The sequence below is a fragment of the Plecotus auritus genome (assembly GCF_963455305.1).
Source record: "Plecotus auritus genome assembly, chromosome: X".
Classification (NCBI taxonomy): domain Eukaryota; kingdom Metazoa; phylum Chordata; class Mammalia; order Chiroptera; family Vespertilionidae; genus Plecotus; species Plecotus auritus.
The window spans coordinates 102521355-102541541 of record NC_137784.1 but is presented as its reverse complement, the minus strand read 5'-3'; the positions used below and the strand labels follow the sequence as shown (position 1 = coordinate 102541541).

Here is a 20187-nt window from a genome sequence, read left to right as displayed (position 1 = left end):
CATATTTGGTATAGTAAGTTCTCACTTAATGCTGTTGATTGGTTCTATGATATTAAGCAAAACAATGTATAATGAGACCATAAGCTAATTGATATAAATAAGAGTTAAGTTCTACCTGGCCAGGGTTGCTCAGTGGTTGGGCATCAACCTATGAACCAGGAGGTCACAGTTTAATTCCCGGTCACGGCACATTGCCTCGGTTTTGGGCTCGATCCACAGTCGGAGGTGTGCAGGAGGCAGCCAATCTATGATTCTCTCTCTTCATTGATATTTCTATCTCTCTCTCCCTCTCCCTTCCTCTCTGAAATCAATAAAAAATGTATTTTAAAAGAGAGTTAAGTTCCTACAGCATCTCATTAATGTTAAATGAAACAACATTGAACAAAATAATGTTAATCAAAGACTTGCTGTACCTGAACTGACTTCATCAGGCACCATTAGAGTGATGGTCCATCAAGGGGATCATCACTCTAATCTAGTCACTGAATCTGCTCCCTAGAGAATCAAGTTCTCTTCTGGTGGAACTTCCAGAAAAGCAGTTGAAGGAAGGCAGTTGAAGAGTTTCAAAGTGAAAGTGGTTTACCAGGTAATGGACATTTCAGAGGACATTGAAAATGGCAGTAATATGCTGAAGACCACAGGCCAAATCAACCACAGTGTGTTATATCAGCCTATACTTCAGAATCTTCTAAGAATTTTCCTTTCCAGCATCAATTTGTCTTCCTCTCCAAGGTCTTGTGTTCCTTGTTCTCTTGCTCCCTAACTCCAGATGTCTTTCTTCCTTTATCTCTTTAGCATCTCAACTCCACTCTTCTTTTCTTAGTTGCAAACTATCACCTTTCCTTTTCTCCTATCAATATCCCCTGTTTTCTATAGTGATCATAGTATAAATCTTTTTTATATTTAAACACTTGCTTTATTTATTGGATAAAACTAGGATTCCATGTTTAGTATCTACAAATCAGATTGGATCATTAGCCTTTGCTTCTTTCTCAGAAATAATTTAAAATCAGTATATCCCTAAGTTCATTATTCTTCTCTCACTCTAGATCAGAGACCCTTGGTGGAGTAAAGATTTTCCAATAGAACATTAAGTTATTGTCAGTAATTAAGACAGCAGTACAAAACTCAGCTAATTAACTAGGTACTAGGACATATGCTTTGTGATTATGTGGGAAAGGAATTACAAGTGTTTTTGAGGTTTATCAGTCCTAAGTTTGTGCACATTCATGGGAGATCATATCTGGAAATGGGAGGATTGGACCAAAGTTAGAGTCAAGACAAGTCTATGAGGAGAGAGTCCCAAGGGTGGAGGAGGCAGATAGTGGGAATGGAAGGCCCTGAAATCAAACTTTCTTCCTTTGCATATGAACCGAGGTCCTGCGTATTGCTGTTTGTAGACACCATCTCACTGTTAGTGATCCTGACAAACCTAATCTAAAGTTTGGTGTACTGTTCCACTTAGGTGAAGGGGTCTGAGTCTAACTGCAGCTGCATAATCCTTTGTAAAAATCATCAGTAAGGTGACTTACATTGGCAAAGCTTCTGGTGGGAAGGAAATTAGTGAATAATTACTTGGCACCTGCATCCAAGCCAATTTTTACACAAAGCACAGAAACAGAATTCTTCCTTTACAATTTTATTTACAAAATGTATTAAAACTTTGTACAATACCTCATGGCAATGAGGCTCCATAATTTGTATCCATACATGCAATTTATGCTTTTACAGCCATTAGTTTGCTTGGCAATTTTTCTGTTTACTGAAGTACAGCTTTAACAACAAAAAGAAAAGACTTGGAAAAAAATTCCTCAAGTGACTACTGCCAAACTCCCATAGCTTGAAGTTAGTAGCAGAAATTTGAAGCAATCAATGTTTTTTTAAACATGCAAATTTTAAAAAAAATAACAAACCAATTTACCCGCCTTTTCATTCCCAGTTAAGTTTCTCTCTGAAAAACTTATTTGAGTCAATAAACATACATTTCTTTTTATACAGTGCCTATGAAAACATTTTTCTGTAGGTAGGTTGGTTTGTTTTATGTTAACTTCATATTCACACAGCATTAGCTTCCCGCACTGGAACATTATAGCATTCAAAAGTTGAAAATTACAGTTTTGTGAAAACAAAACAAAAACACAACAGCTTTCTTTTTTTGTTCAGTACCACTTAAAATTTGACAGATAAGTTATTCACTTATGACACTTTTTTGGAATGAAAGTTTATATTACACTTTTCTAGAAACATTTTGTTGGAACGAGACTTCTTCCTTTCTTTTCTGAAGACAAGAGCAAAATTGCAGCAAGTCAACTAAGCATCTAAAGGTCACACTTGGGAAATAAATTCGAGCTCTTAGTTTTTACAGTCTGGAAACTTCCCAATGCATGTCACTGATGAGAGCAAACTATTGAACTACAGAAAGCATACGTCGTTATATAGGAGGTAATTAGTGAGCGACTATTTCCTCTGACTGTTCTGATGATGCCAATGGCAGGTACACAATTAGTTACTTGATAGCCCGTGGAGCAGCAGCGCGATCTTCTTAGAGAGTCAGTAGAGACACTACTCCAAGCAAGGATCTGGGAGTGATGCTGAGGCCCTCAGTTTAGCAGTAGGTTTGGGAATGCATTTTATTCTTTGCAAACTAGAAAAGGACACATGCAGTCTGACGGAGAGCTGTGGGCAGTAACAGGCAACAGCTGGTAAGACAGACCTAGCAAGAGTAAAGTCAGATTGAGATCTGTGGTCTGAACCCACTGGCTTGCTTTGCAACGCAGTACTGTCTCCGTGATGTACACTTGAAAGGCATACTTAGCAGATAAAGCAGAGCTAAACACAGTGTTGTTTCTGAGAAAGATATTCTAAACATATTTGGGAGTATAGGCAGCATTTCCCTCACCTCAATGCTAGATACTGAGCTCTATTGACTTAAAATGCACACTGAAGCAAGAAAAACAGATCTGTAAGCTGAAATTCCAGGCTTATTGAAAAGCCCTAGGGATTCGTTTTAGGGAAGCACCGAGAGGTATGCCTGATCGTGCCCCATCCCTCGCTACACACAAAAGTCAATTTCGAAAACTCTGTTAATCCCTTCACTGAGTGGGAAGTTATCAAAGCATGTTCACGAAACCATTTCAAGAACACAGAGAAGTAACTGTTGAGTCCCTTTTTCCAAAGTATTTGAATTTTCTTAAGTGTTGCATTTACAGTCTAAAGATATACACATTTCAGCAACGTTGAAAAGAAATAGTGTGCACAGAACATCATCACCAACAGGAAATACCAACAACATCTGGTCAGCAGATCCTAGAAGAAATGCCAGTCTGTCTTCCCACACACAGGGAGTCAAAGAATTTTTATCAGGAGAAATTATTTTAGCTAAGATGGGCCTATTTGCTGAACTGGAATTTTAAATGTGTGTGTGTGTGTGTGTGTGTGTGTGTGTGTATTAAAGAACATGGTGTTTAAGTACTGCGTAGTGGTATCAAAGAATGGCTTTTGTTGAATTGACTTTTTTTTTAATAAGATTTTTTTTCACATACTGGAATCTTGCATGTCCATTTTTTGTTGGTTTTATTTTAATTTTTTTCAAGCAAAGCAAAAAGATTTCAATGATGGTTTGTATTGTTGCAAGTCTCAGAGTGTTCCATAAGGCACTGAAGGAAAAAAAAAATCAGTTTTTCCTATTGAAAGGTCATTGCACCATCAGCAATATTCATGTCATGCCCGGCACCAAGGAGAGTGAAATCTGGCTCAGGATCCTTGAAGCAGCCACATTTTCGGTGATTCCTCTCCTCACATGCCTCTAATGGGAAGGGATCTGCAAAGGCAAGGGGGAAATTTAAATTTGAATGGGATTTTTTAAAAAAAAAAATTGGAAATTGAGAAGTTTATTATGGCTCAGTCTATCTTGGACAAGAACCACGGCTGTTTTCTCAAATTGGCATCTCTGGGGCTGCACCCAGTTTGGTTTTAGGTAACAGGTTTGTTTAAATTATTTTACCTTATGCAAATGCTTTGCAACAAGTTAAATTAGGTTTCTTCTCTGCTATGTATTGTACTAAGGAATATATAGGCATTGCATGAAGTCTAACTGAAGCCGTTAATCACTTAGGATGTAAGTATACTAGAAAGTCTTAGTAGCATTTAAATATAGATATTCAAGATACCTGCATTTAGGAGTGTATTCTGATTGCAGAACCTGTGACCAAGGACTGTTTACCTGGTACAGAGGGTAAATAGTGTTCTGTGGCTTGCTCAATTTAAATCCATTTGCCTGTGAGAAGAAAATTTGCTGCTCATTGCCAGAAAGGTGGCAGCTTATTTCTCTTAATACCTACAACCTTAGTTATTAAAGTCTGAAAATAGTACAGAGACTTTAAAGAGAAAGCACATTTCAGGGAAAGGCCAGAACAGTGAAACCCATGAAGGGGGTTGGCATTCATGGGGTTTTTGCCCTGATATTGTGAGCCTGATGGAGATGTTGATGCCACCCTCCTCTTGGAGCATTAACTAGTGCAGAGGATTCATTTGCCCCTGGCTCTGAAAACTTAAGGTCATTTTTTTTTGTCTCCTCTTTAAGCTCATATCCCTCCTCTTTATCCTTTCCCTGTACACTAATGGGACCCTTGTCCTCCTGAGCTAACAATGAATTTTATCCCAAAGGAATGGCATGAAAATTTCTACCACTGGCCCTGGAATAAACATATCTATAAGAAGACTGACAAAGATGCACCTGAAGGCCAAAAACCAGAGGGGAGAATAACACTAATATGAAAGTGTTAACAAGAAACCTTTTCTTTGGAATGCCCAGATTCCTGAATCATATCTGTCCAGAAACTTAGAGAAATTTCATATCTATGGCAGAAAGATCAAAGTCCCCTCCTTGGTTCCCATTGACCATAGCTGCATAACTTTGGGAAAGCGACCTAATCTCTCAGTGCCTCTGTTTCCTGCTTTTAAATGGCAATAGATGACAAATTATCTCTGAGGTAAAAGTCCTTTGAGGACAAAGAACATGACTACTCCAGCTATTCCACTTAACATAGGATCAAGTCTTTAAGCAGAAAAATTTCCCCAGCAAGGATGTCTATGAATAGGCTGCAAAAAGAAGATTGGTGACATTGAAAATGGCTACATGAACAAAATTAATATTTTCTAGGAAGAATGTCTTAGAGGAAAAATGGAAATCTTCCTTCACTTAAGCATCTTGAGGTCTTGAAAATGAGAAGGATTTCAAAAATATTTTTGAAGAAACCAAAGAAGCCAGATGTAGTTCTGAACAGCAATGAAAAAAATTGGAAAATATTTTTTTAAAAAAAAAATACACTTTATTGATTTTTTACAGAGAGGAAGGGAGAGGGATAGAGAGTTAGAAACATCGATGAGAGAGAAACATCGATCAGCTGCCTCCTGCACACCCCCCACTGGGGATGTGCCCGCAACCAAGGTACATGCCCTTGACCGGAATTGAACCTGGGACCCTTCAGTCCGCAGGCCAACGCTCTATCCACTGAGCCAAACTGGTTAGGGCTGGAAAATATTTCTTAAAACAATTAGCAGAATTAACCCTAAGGCGCAGTGAATCTGGAACACTTGGCAGTCAGTCACCTGCCAAGCTATGCTTGGGGGCCACACTTTCAGGTCAGTAACCCAGAGAGGCAGCAGGTAGCCTCTTGACTACTTGCACCTTAGTGGGTGCTGGATCTGGGGCTGAGGCACATATTCCCATAAGGAGTTTAATAGTCCTGACTCTACTCTCACCCATAGAGGACTTCCTCCTCTTTCAAGGATGCCTTTTTATTAACCAGATTTCACCTGGATCACATTTTTGTAGGTGATTTGCCCTTGAGAAATTTTTCCTGCAGATTTACAGGTACCATAAACTCCCAAGGCTGGCTGTGATAATTAGTAATAAAAGTTACACCTCAGGGTGCCTCTTCATTTCTGTGCCCCTGAGTAGACCCTGACAGATCTAGACCAATGCATTGAACTGGAAGTCTAATAATTAAGCAACAAATTAGAAGTCCCTAGGGGATATTCTGGAACTTCTTGGGAAATAAAGGATGAATGAATGAAAATCTCACTCTTCACTTAACCAGCATTTCCCTAACATTACATCACCAAACTGGCTGAAGACAGCAGAGAGGTTTCTACTCCAGGCTCAACCTGATTTGTGCCTCTTGACTGGCACATGTAAGTCTTTTTTTCCAGCATCCTCTGAAGCTTTTTTTTTTTTCCTTTTCATTTAGAGACTTCACAGACTTGGGGGACAGATTTGTTTGCAGAGGCCTTTCCCAGGTTTGCTTTTCATCTGAGGGATGGTTGCCAAGGTGTTAGCTAACTGGGTTGTAACCACATTGGCATCGATGCCAATTAAAATGTGATTTTTGATTTAATTAGCCTAAATTTTGCTTCACAAAATGGATCAACCAAGATGACTTAAAGGGCAGCCAGAGAACCAGAAGTTGTGTTAAGTTCATTTCTGTGGCTCTTTTCCCACATTTGATGTCCCGATCTTCTACTTTAGAACAACATTCTTCCCAAAGGTTTACTGATCTCAGTTTCTTTCCTTTCCTTTCCTTTCCTTTCCTTTCCTTTCCTTTCCTTTCCTTTCCTTTCCTTTCCTTTCCTTTCCTTTCCTTTCCTTTCCTTTCCTTTCCTTTCCTTTCCTTTCCTTTCCTTTCCTTTCCTTTCCTTTCCTTTCCTTTCCTTTCCTTTCCTTTCCTTTCCTTTCCTTTCCTTTCCTTTCCCTGTCTCTCTCTCCCCTCCTTCCTTTCTCTCTCTCTCTCTCTCTCTCTCTCTCTCTCTCTCTCTCTCTCTCTCTCTCTCTCTTCCTTTCTCTTTTCATTCTATCTCTGTTTTCCCTTTCTGTCTCTCTTTCCCTTCCTCCTTTCTTCCCTTAAGTTATATATTCTGAGATACTTTTCTCTAGCCTTGGACCAGCATCATCAACATGACCTGGGGGCTTGTGAGAAATGTAGACTCTTAGTCCCTATCCCAGACCTGCTGAATCAGGATATGCACTTTGATAAGATCCCCAGGTGAGTTGCATGCACATTGATATTTGAGAAGCACTGCTCTGAGGCTTTAACAAGGGACTGACTGAGGCTATAGTAGTTGGGGAATAGGGACCTAGATTCTCAGATAATAATCTATTATCTGATAATAAAGAGGGCTTGGAGGCTATGTGGCCCTGAGCCCTGATACCCTTGTTTCAAAAGATTCTTTCTGGGGAAAGTAGAAGTGAATATACAACCTCATGTAGAGTGCATAAGTGGGTAATATTGAGGCTTGGTGAAGTCAACCCCTCAAGACTTTTTATAAACAAGTGGGGCATATACTTGAGATCAGCTTTCTGTTTGATAGAATCCCACTGGGATTTCAAGGTTCCTGGAAACTACCAGGCCATGGGGATTAGAGGTGGCATGGTTTAATAAAGAATATAGCCATAGGAGAAAGAAGGGCTGGGTTCTAGTTTCAGAACTGTCAATATCCAGTTGTGTTGCCTTGAACAAGTCACGTGGTGTGGTTGGGTCTTAGTTGCTTAAAAGGAAAAATCTTTCTGACCTATTACATCAAATGAGGCAATAAAGTTGAGAGCACTTGGGAAAATGCTATTTCTTTGGATGCCAGTATCTCAGAATTTGGGATAATTAAACTAGGCCCAAATCACCCATGTACCATTCTATGAAAAAGCAAATAATATACCCCAATTTGTAATGGGACTATATAACCTACTCAAAAAGAAAATATTTTAAGCTCATAGCACATTAAATGCTTGCATGCAAACAGTGCTAATTACAGACAAATGCATGCATTGTACATTCAACAATGCAATGGGAACATTTTGTTAGTGGGTTAGTTCATTGTACTTAATATATTGTAGCAAAATTTTACAGTGTGCAGCAGAAAAGAACAACCAGCAACTTCATCAAACAAGATAATGTTTTCCATGGTGAAGACAAATGATTTATTTGGATGAAATGTTATTGAAAAATCAGCTGAATTTAGATTCACAATGTGAAATATAAGGAGATCAAAACACAAATAAATAAATTTGTAGAAATTCAAGCACATTGACATTGACTCATGAGGTAAAAAATCTCCCATGTAAAATAAGGGCTATGAAGTTGCTAAATGTTCTGTTCCACTTCAGATAGGTGTGTTAGTGATGACAGATGCACTTGAAGATAACAAGACTATATTATTTTAAACACTTCCAGAATAAAGCATCATCCTAATTCAAGCTTGCCTTTGAACACATCTGAGTTATTGGTGATGGTGGTGGTGGGGTTGGCTATAGCTGCCAGAGTCAATGTGGCATCAGTCAGGTTCATCTAAGTATGAATTTGGGGCAGCCAGCAGCAAGGATCCTAGATTGTTCTTTGGGAAATACTTACCTGAATATTAGTTCCAAGAAAGGGACAACAAAAGAACTCAAAGATTAAAAAAATTTTCTCAAGCTTATACTTAAGAGAACATTGTTCCTCTGTGGAAGCATTGCATTTCTCAAGGTGGCAGTGCCCCATTTTCACTCCTTATTTTAACAACAGTTCTGGAGCAGCTGCTTTCTCTAGGGCTGCATTGTCCAATATAGTAGTCACTAGCCACATATGACTATTGAATACATACTTGATAATGTGGCTAGTACTAGTTGAGATGTGCCATGAGTATAAAATATAATCCAGATTTTAAGACTTAGTATGCAGAAAAGAATGTAAAAAATATCCTTTATTTTTATAATTATGATATGTTGAAGATATACCTTGGATTAAATAAAATATATCATTAAATTAATATCACTTGTGTTACTTTTTAAAATGTGGCTACTAGAGCACTTGAAATTATACACGTGGTTCACATATGTGGCTGGCAAATATTTCTATTGAACTGTGCTGCTCTAGAGAATTTTTTGCCTTTTGGGTCACAGAGCACAGTTTAATTACAACTATGCTATTAGAAAAGCACTACAGTCTGACAAGAAAGCACAACCATTGTTTTCAAAGAATCAAGTGGTTGCAAAGAATAGACAATGCTTGAAACAAGGAAAAAACTAAGAAACAAAAAATAAAAAAGAGATTAACATACAGCAATGTAAGGCTGATTAGTTTACTAGACCTTAACCGTACCCCTAGATCTTAACACTCTCTGTTCCATACACGTTGTAGCCTTCTCTGTATGTAGCATAATTTTGAGTGTTGGTGGCAGGAGCAGGCTTAAAGTTTTGGGTGTTCTTTGTAAGTTTCATGCGTTTGGACTCTGCCCGTGATTTGTAACAGAATTCTATCAAAGCCACCATCATGGCCAGCCCCAGACCTCCGACAAGTATATAGAAAACGCCTGCCACATTGCTCAGGCTCAGAGCGCTGGTCTTGTCCTAAGAGAAATGAACAATGTTATTAGTTCATGGGAAAAGCAAAGGCAATGGGACATTATAATACATTACAACAGTATAGGATAGTTTTAAGTTGTAAAATAACTAAATATTGATGGACGTGTTATGACTCAACTCTGGCAACTGACTGATGTTTCACAATGGCCAGCAAGATGATAGATTGTGTTTCTGTTAACAGTTGTGATCCTCACCTATATATTCTTTTATGTTGACTCCTTAAATCCTCTAGTACTTCAATATAGTGTCAACAACTAAATAAAATAGCACTTGGTCATGGGAGCAAAACTGTAAACATAACCACAATTCATTCCTCTTCCAGTCTCAATAAACACCATTTGCCAGAGTTGAGCTGTGACATAATCTCTATAAATGTAACACTCTTCTCATTTGGGAACTTGAAGCACTCTTTCCCCTCTCTGCCCCGCAACACCCCTTTCTCCCTTGTTCTCCCTGTGACAAACTTGTCAACAACTGGTCTTTAAGATACCAGGTGAGACTATTAGACGTTCCTGATATTCTTATCTGGGGAGTTACTTCGCAAGGGTTTGTTTAAAAAGGATTAACACTCCCCTTTCCCCTAGTGGTTGAGAAATTGCTCCCTTTGGGGACTGGTTGCTAAGTGTTCATTCTTAGGGCAGCAAGTCTTTGTGCTGCTAGAACAAGGGTGCAGCACAAAGAATTGGCTCTAATCCATCTTCCTGAGAGTTTAAGGAAACTGTCAGGAGGACTCATTGGGTCCTGAATTGGCTCTATACAAATCAGAAAGCTTTTCCAGGAGGCTGAGGATTTTTAAAAAATCCAGCTCATTTTTAGCTTTTACTCCAGGGAAGTACCAAATAATTAAAAAAAAAAAAAAGACTACACTTATCTGCTTTCTATTCAAAATAGGAGAAAATTTGAGGAAGCCGGTCAGTGACTTTCAGGTCAAACTGCAAATCTGACTAAGCTATCTGCCTGTATGGAAAAGCAAAAACTGAACTGCTGAACCATGGAAAGAAAAACGTTGGTGCCTTGAGCCCTACCTTGAGGTAGGACACACCAAGGGCCAGGAGCCTTTCTTTGAAACAAACAAAAAAAATAGCATTTTGTAGTCTTTTTAGAGTGAATGTAACCATTTTGCTGCTGAATGCAATTGAATGGAATATCCAAATTGTTAAGTCAGTGAATTGAGAATCTTATTCAAATGATAACATAGTGAGCAGACGATGGTCATTGCTGACACTCAGTGCTCTGTGGCTCAGCTAGTCCTGGTACCATTTAAAGAATTAAATGTAAAGACAATATGGCCTTGTCCTGATTCTATTTTCATAGGAGCCAGTCCTCTACTTGTTTACTAAAATGGCCAATTGGAATTGGATCACATGTTCAGGAAGGGGGTAAGTGTATGCTTCATGTCTAAACAACCTTGCAAATAGTCATTCTTCTAAGATGACTGACAGCTAGACAAGTGATAACAATTTGTCACTTATGGAACAATGGATCATTTCTTTAAGGAAGCTGGTGAGGCTATCTTCAAATATGTTCCACAGTCCATTAGGAAATAGACCAATTTCTGATAACCCTTCCTCTGCCATGAGACTTTTATATGTATGTGGTATTTGATGGGGGAAAAGTGTCCTTTGACATACCCCATGTAAGTTGTAGCAACAAGAACAGTTTCAAGTTCCATGTATTTAAGTTTCACAAAATTCCCTGTTGTGGGATGTAAAAAACCAGTAGCAAAATGGTTCACTGCACAGGGAAAATGAGTGGCATTTCATGAAATGAATTAACTGATACCACAATATTAGTTCAAAAAAAAGGAAAGGCAAAAATCGACCAAAAAAAAAAAAAAAACTTTCTTAGGGGAACAAAGGGGGGCAGGAAGGAGGCAGGGAAGAGTGTTTCATGCTTATCAATGTGATGTTATCCTGACAATGTAAACCCTTAAGGATCATGCGACTGAATTTAAAAAAGTATTATGTACAGAGATTTAAATGACACCTTTGGAAGAGAGAAGTGTGACAGACTTAATGAGATTTGAGATCCAAATAGATGCTGAACTCAGTACGACAGCAGCTGGGAGGAAGCTAATTATTCTGCTTACAGAGACCAGTCTTATTTATTTCTTTGACTGTTTTCAGATGGGATTGACATAATATATTAAGAACCAAAGGTATTTACAACTACAAAGTCTCTGACACTGTAACAGGTTAAGACAAAGTACTGTCACAACTGGATTTTTTTGGGTTGTTATATTTTCTCTTTGAACTTTGAAAATGTGAAATACAGTAAAACCCCCTTATAACACAGTTCCTTCTTTTAAGGCTTTGGAAGTGCAGTGGGCCAGATTGAATCCCCTAATCATAACAATAACTCTCTAGAGTTAATGATTGATGTCACATGGCAAGCCTCTGAGGCTGGTGTTTGCCTTATTCCTTTAATGCTGGTGTTATAAAGGGGTCCCACTGTGTCAGGGAGTGTGTGTTGGGAAGGAAAGCCTTTTAGGGTAGAAAATAAACAGTGGTTCAAAATGTGATTGCTAATCAGTACAAAAAGACCTTCAGCGACTGACCTTACTCCCGGAGTCCTTGGCTCCACATTCCCCCTTATCGTACCACCATTTGTTTTTCAGCTTGTCTAAGATGCCTTGTTCACTGAGTTTCAATACTGCAAGGTTTACAGGCGTTCTTCACGTGGGAAATAACATAAATAACATTATATTATGTTATTTTATGTTATTCAAGCTTCAAACTACTTTAAAACTATAGAAAGCGATAAAGCAGGGGGCCCTGGCCACAGAGTAATTTTAGACACTGCAGGCAACCTGAGCATTACCTTATAAAAAGTTAACACTACAGCAACGCTATATTTACCAGGGCCTGCCCATATCGCTTTGAGTAATCGGCACACACTGTTAAATAATGAGGATAGAAAAAAAGGCACTCCTCAGATAGGCTGTGTATGGTGAGGAGGGTCTCCCCTCAAGTGACAATCGTCGGCGGCAGCTTGCAGCAGTTTTGTGACGGAGATGTATTAGGTTTGATCTAACTGGGTGTCTTGTACTTCCAGACAGAAAGCAAGTTCTATGGAGGAATGGGGAAGGGGACTGAGCCAGAACGGGCAGCATTTCCATATGTGAAACGAGACAAAAGGGTGAATCCGAACAGAAAAGAAAATAGATTCTTTGTGAATAACAGGCCTTCTGATTGATTGTCCTTTATTACACAAATATGTTGCCCAGCCGAAAATGATCTTAGAAAGAACTGTATTCCATACATGTATTCACTCTATAAACTAAATTCTTATACACATCCTGATCTTAGTATTAAAAGTATACAGTAATGTGGACCCCTGTGTTTTGGATAAGAGGAATACTTTCAACAGTGGGAGAACTGGCCTATGGGTTGTTTTTGAGTTACTGACTAGCTGTCTCTGTGATGCTCAACTCAGGCTACCAGAGAGTGAAGCAGATTGTTTTAAACTAGATTATTAATACAGCATGACCTAAAATGCAAACTGACTGCCACTGTGGGTAGCACTGTAGAGGAACAGCTTAGGTAAGCTGTTCTGGGAAGATAAGACTTCCTTAACTGAGAGGCTAATATATCACCAGGAGGCTAGGCCACTGCTACCTAGTCCTCCACACCTTAAAGTATAAGGACTACAGTTGGAGCCACTGGGCAAAATATAGAAAACCCTACTGGTCCCATGATAAATATTTTCTCTCTTAGAAATTTCTTCAGCTATAAAATGGGAATAATGACCTTTACCCTGGTGTCTTTCTAGAGCTAATGAATTTTAAATAGAATATCTCTAATAACTTTGGATAATACATTATATATAGAGCATGGCATAATTTTACTACAAGGCAATAAACTACTGGGTGTTCAGACTCATGTGAACAGTATTGCCAATACCAGTGCATATTAGTTTGAATGCCATGGATTTACAAGGAGGAAAGCAGACACATTTATACACACTTACGTAACTATGAACATGCCATAAATTTTCTTAGCTTATTTTGGATAAGTTGGACTTCCTATAGTCACAGAGACCTGGTCTCTATCAGACCGAGTCCTCAAAGCCTATTTCCTTTCTTCCCCACTTTGCTGTTGAGAGCAGAGGGAGCATTTCAGCCTGAGATATTCTGAGAAACATATCATCATTTAAAATAATATGTAATTTCAGAGTACTTGAGATTTGAAAAACTAAAAACTTTTAGTGTTAGGGAGGTGACACTTTCTCAGTTAGTGCAGGGCTTGGGAGCCAGAATATCTGCATTTAGTATTTCACCAGGAAATTGAGGTCCTTTTATACAAGTTCCTTCAATCAATGCTTACAGTCTTAGGCTTTTCAAATGCCAACCAGAGATGCTTAGAATGCAAAGAAACAAAATATACTCAAAACTGAGCCTCTTTAAGATATTATTGGCAGTGAAAGTTAAGTCTTAGACTTTTAAAGGACAGACAGACCATCTCTGGCTCTGACATAAGTGTTGGAACTGCCTTCTCCCCCAATCCCCACTGTGTGGCTCTCTTCTCTCCTTTTCCCTATTACTTTTTGTTTTATCACTACCACCTCTCCCCAGTGCTCTATGCCTTAAGCTAGGTGCTGGCACCTAGGTTTAGGATTCTGGCAGTTAGCTCAGATCACAGGGGATATGCATATGGGTGACTGATTCCATCAGGACCAAAAAGTACAAAGCATTTCCTTCTTCCTTTCTGTATTACCTCTTTTCTTATTACAAAGGGCCCAGATTACACAGACTGCTTCTCTAAGCCCTTACCAGTCCCTGTCCTCCCTCCAGGTATTATGTTCTTCAAATTACTTCATTCAATTTCTTCAGTACAGCTACTTTCACTAGGTCTCAGGAACAGAGACGTCTGATCTCTATTTAGACTTACTCACGCTAAGGTCCAAATAGAGATCTCTCCCTAGAGATTCTGAATTTTAAAGAAGTTTGTCAGCCTTAAATGAAGTAGGCTGATAAAAGTGAGACATGTTAGTTTAAAGTAGTGGTTCTCAAAGTGTGGTACAAGAACCCCTGGAGGATCCTTGAAACCTTTTCATCAAAGGTTCAGTGAGGTCAAAACTATTTTTATAATACTAAGGCACCCTTGCCCTTATCTTATTCTCTAATGATGTACAATGGAGTTTCCTGGAGGCTACATGACATGTGCTATCACAACAGATTGAATAAAGCAGCAGAAATGAGAATTCTATTCTCTTATATTTAGCCAGACATTAACGAGAGTTGCAAGAATATAGGACAATACCACTCCTTGATAATTTATTTTTGTTTTGGAAAAATATAGTTATTTTTCATAAAAGTACATTATGTTAACATAGACTTATTATTTTAAAACTGAATCAATGAATATATTCATTTAAAATTATTAAATTTTAATTTTTGATATGCTAAATATTAATAGACATAACACACATAAACAAAATTTTGGGGAGTTCCCTATAATTTTTAAGTGTGTAATGGGATCCTGGGACAAAATATTTTGAGAAGCACTGGTTTTGGAGGAAGGAAGGCTTTTCCTGTGCCAGGCCTATTCTGGGCTGCCACCATGTACTCTTGCCAAAACCTAGGCTTAGTATGTAGGCAATTTAGCATCCTACTTCTGATAAATGGCCTATCTCTGCCTTAGGCCATCCAGTGGTTTCCACAGAATGGCTGGTAATTCCTCCCCATTCCCATGGCCTCCACAGTTACAGTGGAGGTTTCCTTAGAGCAGTGGTCGGCAAACCCATTAGTCAACAGAGCCACACTCAAGGGGCCAAAGAGCCGCATGTGGCTCGCGAGCCGCGGTTTGCCGACCACTGCCTTAGAGCAATGGTTCTCCATTGGGGGTCATTTTGTCCTCCAGGGGATATTTGGCAATGTCTAGAGTCATTTTTCATTGTCACAACTGGGTGGGGGGATACTATGGGCATTTAGAGGGTAGAGGCCAGAAATGATGCTAAACACTCTACTATGTACTGGACAGCCCCGCACAACAGAGCTCCAAATGTCAATTGTGCTGAAGTTGAACCCTGCCTTACAGCATCCAGACCTCATTGGATGCTCCAGGACTTTAGAGGAATCTGACAAATGATATACTCTAGAAGTTTAGTCTTTGATTGGAAAAAAAATCACAGGGCTTATGAAATCTGGCAGGGAGCCAATGTGCATTTGGGAACTTCTAAATAAAAATGAAGGAGAAAAACAAACATTTCAAGCAGCAGCACAGCCAAGAAGCATAAAGCTGTAATCAGAAATCACAGATAATACCACTTAACAAGGTTAGGATAGCTGCCAAAAAAAAAAAAAAAGTACTGTAAAGGCCAAATCTCCTAGAACAGTATGTCTCTGTGGGGTGGAATACATTCCCAAGATGGCAGAGTAAAACTGCTGTAATTTTCTCTCTTACTGTACCTTACTTGATGTACTGCCTAGCCCAATTCAAATCAACCTAATCTATTGACACCCTTCCCCCAGCACACACACATGCACACGATTTGGTATTTTAAAGGACGTGGAATTAGGTGGGCATTTGGTCATTTTAAATGTCACTTTCTTCATGAAACCATTTTAACTCTCCGCTCCAATATTTTCTCTTCCCTCCTTCATCTCCTACCTTGCTTGTTATTTATGCCTATGTCTTGTAACTCCCATTATACTTTTTACTTCTCAAGAGCAGGGACCATGGCTTATGTATTTTTATCCCCACTTATAATAACAGTTCTCTCCATAAATATTTATTGAATAGATAACTCTCTTTTAGCATTTTGTTTTTCAGCCTAGCACTTCACATAATTATTATAATAACTATTATTATTGGTCAAGCTTAATGATCACTCTAAGAAGGTAAATTTATGGTCTCTATAAGTAAAGGGATTGAAGTATACTAGTAGATGGGTTAAGCAATCTGCTCAAGCCTGCACAGCAATTACAGGGCAGGCCAGAAGGCAAATTAATGTACTGCCAGCTCTGTACATGCATTCTACAATGGAACACTCATAATGGTAGCAGTCCTCCTTATTTTTGTTCTTTGGGCTTGGATGTTCACAATGAATTTTTTTCTTTAGGGACCACCGTACTCCAAATAACTATCAACCTAGCAAGGGCATATCTTGCAGCTGGGGCCTTGCACTGTGGTGTAGCAATATGTCTCCAGGGTAATATTTCAGAGCAATTACTGTAGGCCCTTAACTGGTACCTAAGAGAATTACAAGTCAGAAATATTTATTATACTCACCTCAATAGAGAACAGAAAGAATTACACAAAGTAGGTCAGATTCCTATCATGGAAATTAGTTAGGCATTCTTTCCTCTGAAGGGCTTGCTATGAACTTTTTGCTAAGGAGAGCCCTCCTAAGACAAGGGCATGGGTGGCAGGCTTAGGGAGAGAACAGGAGAGCTTTGTGATGCAATTTTAGGGGGTCTGGGAATGCCTCCCCATCCAGAAATATTTTCACCTGAAATTCTCCCATTAGAATTGCACACATTTAAGTCAGAGCAACATTTCTTGTTAAAACACACAGCTTCCTGATAAATGGGAAATGAAACAAAGTACTGTCCACAAATTCCAAATCTTTGTTCCATATTGTTTAAAAAATATTTTGGGAAGAGTGTAAAGTTCTTCTAAGAATAAAATGATTTACTGCACTTAAGTCATAAAAATGTATGTGATTGTTGATTAGATGGAGAGGGTAAGAGTAAATGTAAGTAAGACAGTCATTTATAAGTATGGGAAGGTAGTGCTGACCTGTGGTAGGATGATGATTCCTTAGTGTGGGGAACATGGAATAATGTCAATTTTAAAAAATAGGGGTAGTAATATAATTCATAATGCCTTGAAAATGAGTTCTATTTTTAAAGAAAACATAATTGGCTGATAAAAATTTCTGCATATCTCTCCCATCCATACCTGGCAAAAACTCAGCTACAAAGGACTGTATTCACTAAAACAAGGCATCAACCCCAGGTGGCAGTTGTTTAGGTTCCCAGGACACTCCTGGGTTGTACCAACCAGCCATTTCAAAGTTCAATGTTATCTTAGTGATGGCCAACATTAAAAATGATGATAAGGTCATTTTTTTCCCTATGAAAGTAGAAACTGTTTATTCTTTAAAAGTAACTAAATTTTTTGATATATGTATTTCAAAAGCACTGTCCAATTTTTTTGGATTTTAATTTTAGGGTAGACTTAAAATAGGTAGTTGGAACCATGTTGGATTCTTTCTTATGAACAATGAAATGTGATGAGAGTGGTGTGACGGTGCTGAGTTCCCCGATAGTAGTAAAGAAGAAAAAATAGCATTATGAATTAACAACCAAATTGATTTCTCTAAATGGCAATCCTGGAAGGGCTGAGATAAGAATTTGTACTCTAAATATGGCTCTAGGCCTGAAAAATATAGGAACCCAGGGTGTAATATGATTCATTCACCCAAGAGGCTATGGGATATATTCTGCTCTGAATGGCTTCACTTCTGAGTAGGGACACCTAAAGAGCAAATGTCTGTTTAATTAATAATGCCAGAAGATCTTTAATAAAGTCCTTAGGAAGGATACATATATGTGTAAATATGTAGATTATGGAGAAGACAAGGAGGTCAGAGAGAAGTAAAAGAAATATATGCGCAAGGATGGTGTATTTGCATAGTTAATTAGAAACGTGCTCTAACAACACAATATCTGGATAATGAATACAGAAACTTATCACAACCTAAGCTGGAAGCCCTCCCCTCACCCTATGCCTCATCCAAACCTCATTCCCGATTACTAACATTTGCTTCTTGGTACGTACTTGGTAGTGATTTTTTTTGACAATTTATGAGAATATCTTTGGCCCAGTGGAGGGAGGACAGCCATCTCTCTCTCTCTCTCTCTCTCTCTCTCTCTCTCTCTCTCTCTCTCTAACTGAAGACATTTTAGGTTTTAATGGTGACAAGTCACCTTTCCTAATAGCTCACTTGCTTTGCTAGCCTTTTCTGGAGAACTCCTAGAATCACTCAGGAAATCACAGGCATGTATAGTAAGACCTCACTTAAAATGTTATCGATAGGTTCTGTGACTTCAAGTGAAATGATATATGACAAAATCAATATTACCAAAGGCTAATTGATATAACCAAGAGTTAAGTTCGTATGACATCTCATTGTTATAGCGAAACAATGTTGAATGAAATGACGTTATTTGAGGACCAGCTGTATAGATAGGCAGCTGCACACATCTCTGCCCAGGTAGGTCTTGATTTATTAAGTTGAAGACCATTGAAGGCCAAGCAAGAGAAGAATCTTTGCTGGATGAGAAAATTTACTCTCAGGTCTTTTATATTCTTTTCTCTAGGTTACCTTGGGATATGTGTAGTGAAAGAATTTACCTCTCCATATAGTAGCTGTTGGAGGCTGTGGCATTTCAAAATAGGCCCTATACTAGTGTCTGAAGCCCTTTAAAATATCTCTACCCATTTCTTTGCACAGGGGTTTTTGGGTGCAAGATTCTAAGAGAATGGGGGTTTAAGTTATTTCAATCCTTCTACCCTTGGAGAAAGCCCAAGCTTTCTTTAGACTAGAGCGCATGCTCATATGACTGTTGACATTACTGGACTCTGGCCACCCAGATGACCCTCATTTCACAGGGGCAGCTACAATGATTTGCAGAGCTATGCAGTGCTTAGCTGCTAGAAGCTCCCTCTGAGAGAGTATTTATATCTATGTAGTTCACAAATGTAGCTCAAACCTATTTAACTCCTTGCTAATGAGATCATAATTTAATATAAGTGCAAAGAGCAAATTCAATAATGCATGCATGTAACATTAGGAGTTGAAAGCTGTGAATCATTTTACTAAGGGCTTAAGAATGCTTGTGATTGAAACCTATTGATGAGCATCTATGCTAGAGTAGCAGTCCCAAAACCACTTGTAGATGTGTGGGTAAAACCAGTGAATTTCCAAATGATAACCTCTCAAATTCAAAGTGATAGACCCTTTGATTCTACAAGTTGTGAATTTCACTGATGGATTTCTGCCAAACTGGGCCTTTGTCCAACCTTTCCCTCTAGAACAGGAATCCAAAACAATTATTGGTTGTGGACATAACCCAATTTGTCTGAGAGGACTTCTTATTCAATTTGTTCCTGACAGAGAGAAGGAACTCAGGGAAAATGCTAAGCTCTTGGAGAAGACAGTTTTGGTTAAAATGTGACTGCAGGTACTTTCCCAAGTTCATAATTGATATGATTCTCTTGATAATTTGGTTTTAAACTCCATTAAAATTAAAACTATAAAATTTGGTTGGGTTTTATTATAAGTGTGTTTTATTTAGATATCCCAATGACCCTGAGAAAGAGAGGCATAGACACCTAATTCATTCCCCTGACTCTAGCCAAATTTTTATTGAGAGTTTAATATGATGGGTGCCAACATTCTCTTTTTCCTTAATAGCCTTCCCTTGACCATGACCCATAGAAGAATAATCAGTTCAGCTTACACCCAAATAGATAGAAACAAATGGAGTCTAATATCAGATCTGAAAGTTGGTTGCCATGCTGGGGCACATACTGCCCTCTTCTAGCGAGCATTCTAGCATTCATTTATCTGCATTTTCAGTAGTGAAGTTAGACAGAACTCACCAGCAGAGTCAGTCAGTCTCTCTCTCTCTCTCTCTCTCTCTCTCTCTCTCTCCCTCCCTCCCTCTCTCTCTCTCATTCAATCTCTTTCTATTTTTAAAAAGTGTAAAGCATGCTATAGCCTTATGTCTATATTTTGAGAAACATCTGCTTCAAGGCCAGATGAAACTAAGCTTTAAGATG

At 38.6% G+C, this 20187-nt stretch overlaps 1 protein-coding gene across 5 annotated transcripts in view; it reads right to left on the bottom strand.

The window, feature by feature from the left end:
- Positions 1–1628: 1628 nt before the first annotated feature.
- GRIA3 (glutamate ionotropic receptor AMPA type subunit 3) overlaps positions 1629–20187 on the bottom strand; it is a 383198-nt gene continuing 364639 nt past the window's right edge. For 2 of the 5 annotated variants that reach the window (XR_013959772.1, XM_080652806.1), the window contains 2 exons: positions 9132–9379; positions 1634–3820 (listed from right to left, as the gene is read on the bottom strand). Coding sequence is in view for 3 of the 5 variants with exons in the window: in XM_080652806.1 (XP_080508932.1) it covers positions 9134–9379 (246 nt within the window). In the remaining 2 variants the exon portion in view is untranslated. Of the gene's footprint in view, positions 3821–9120; positions 9380–11951; positions 12067–20187 lie in introns of all 5 variants that reach the window. The other 3 variants (XM_080652807.1, XR_013959773.1, XM_080652808.1) reach the window with 3 other exon arrangements.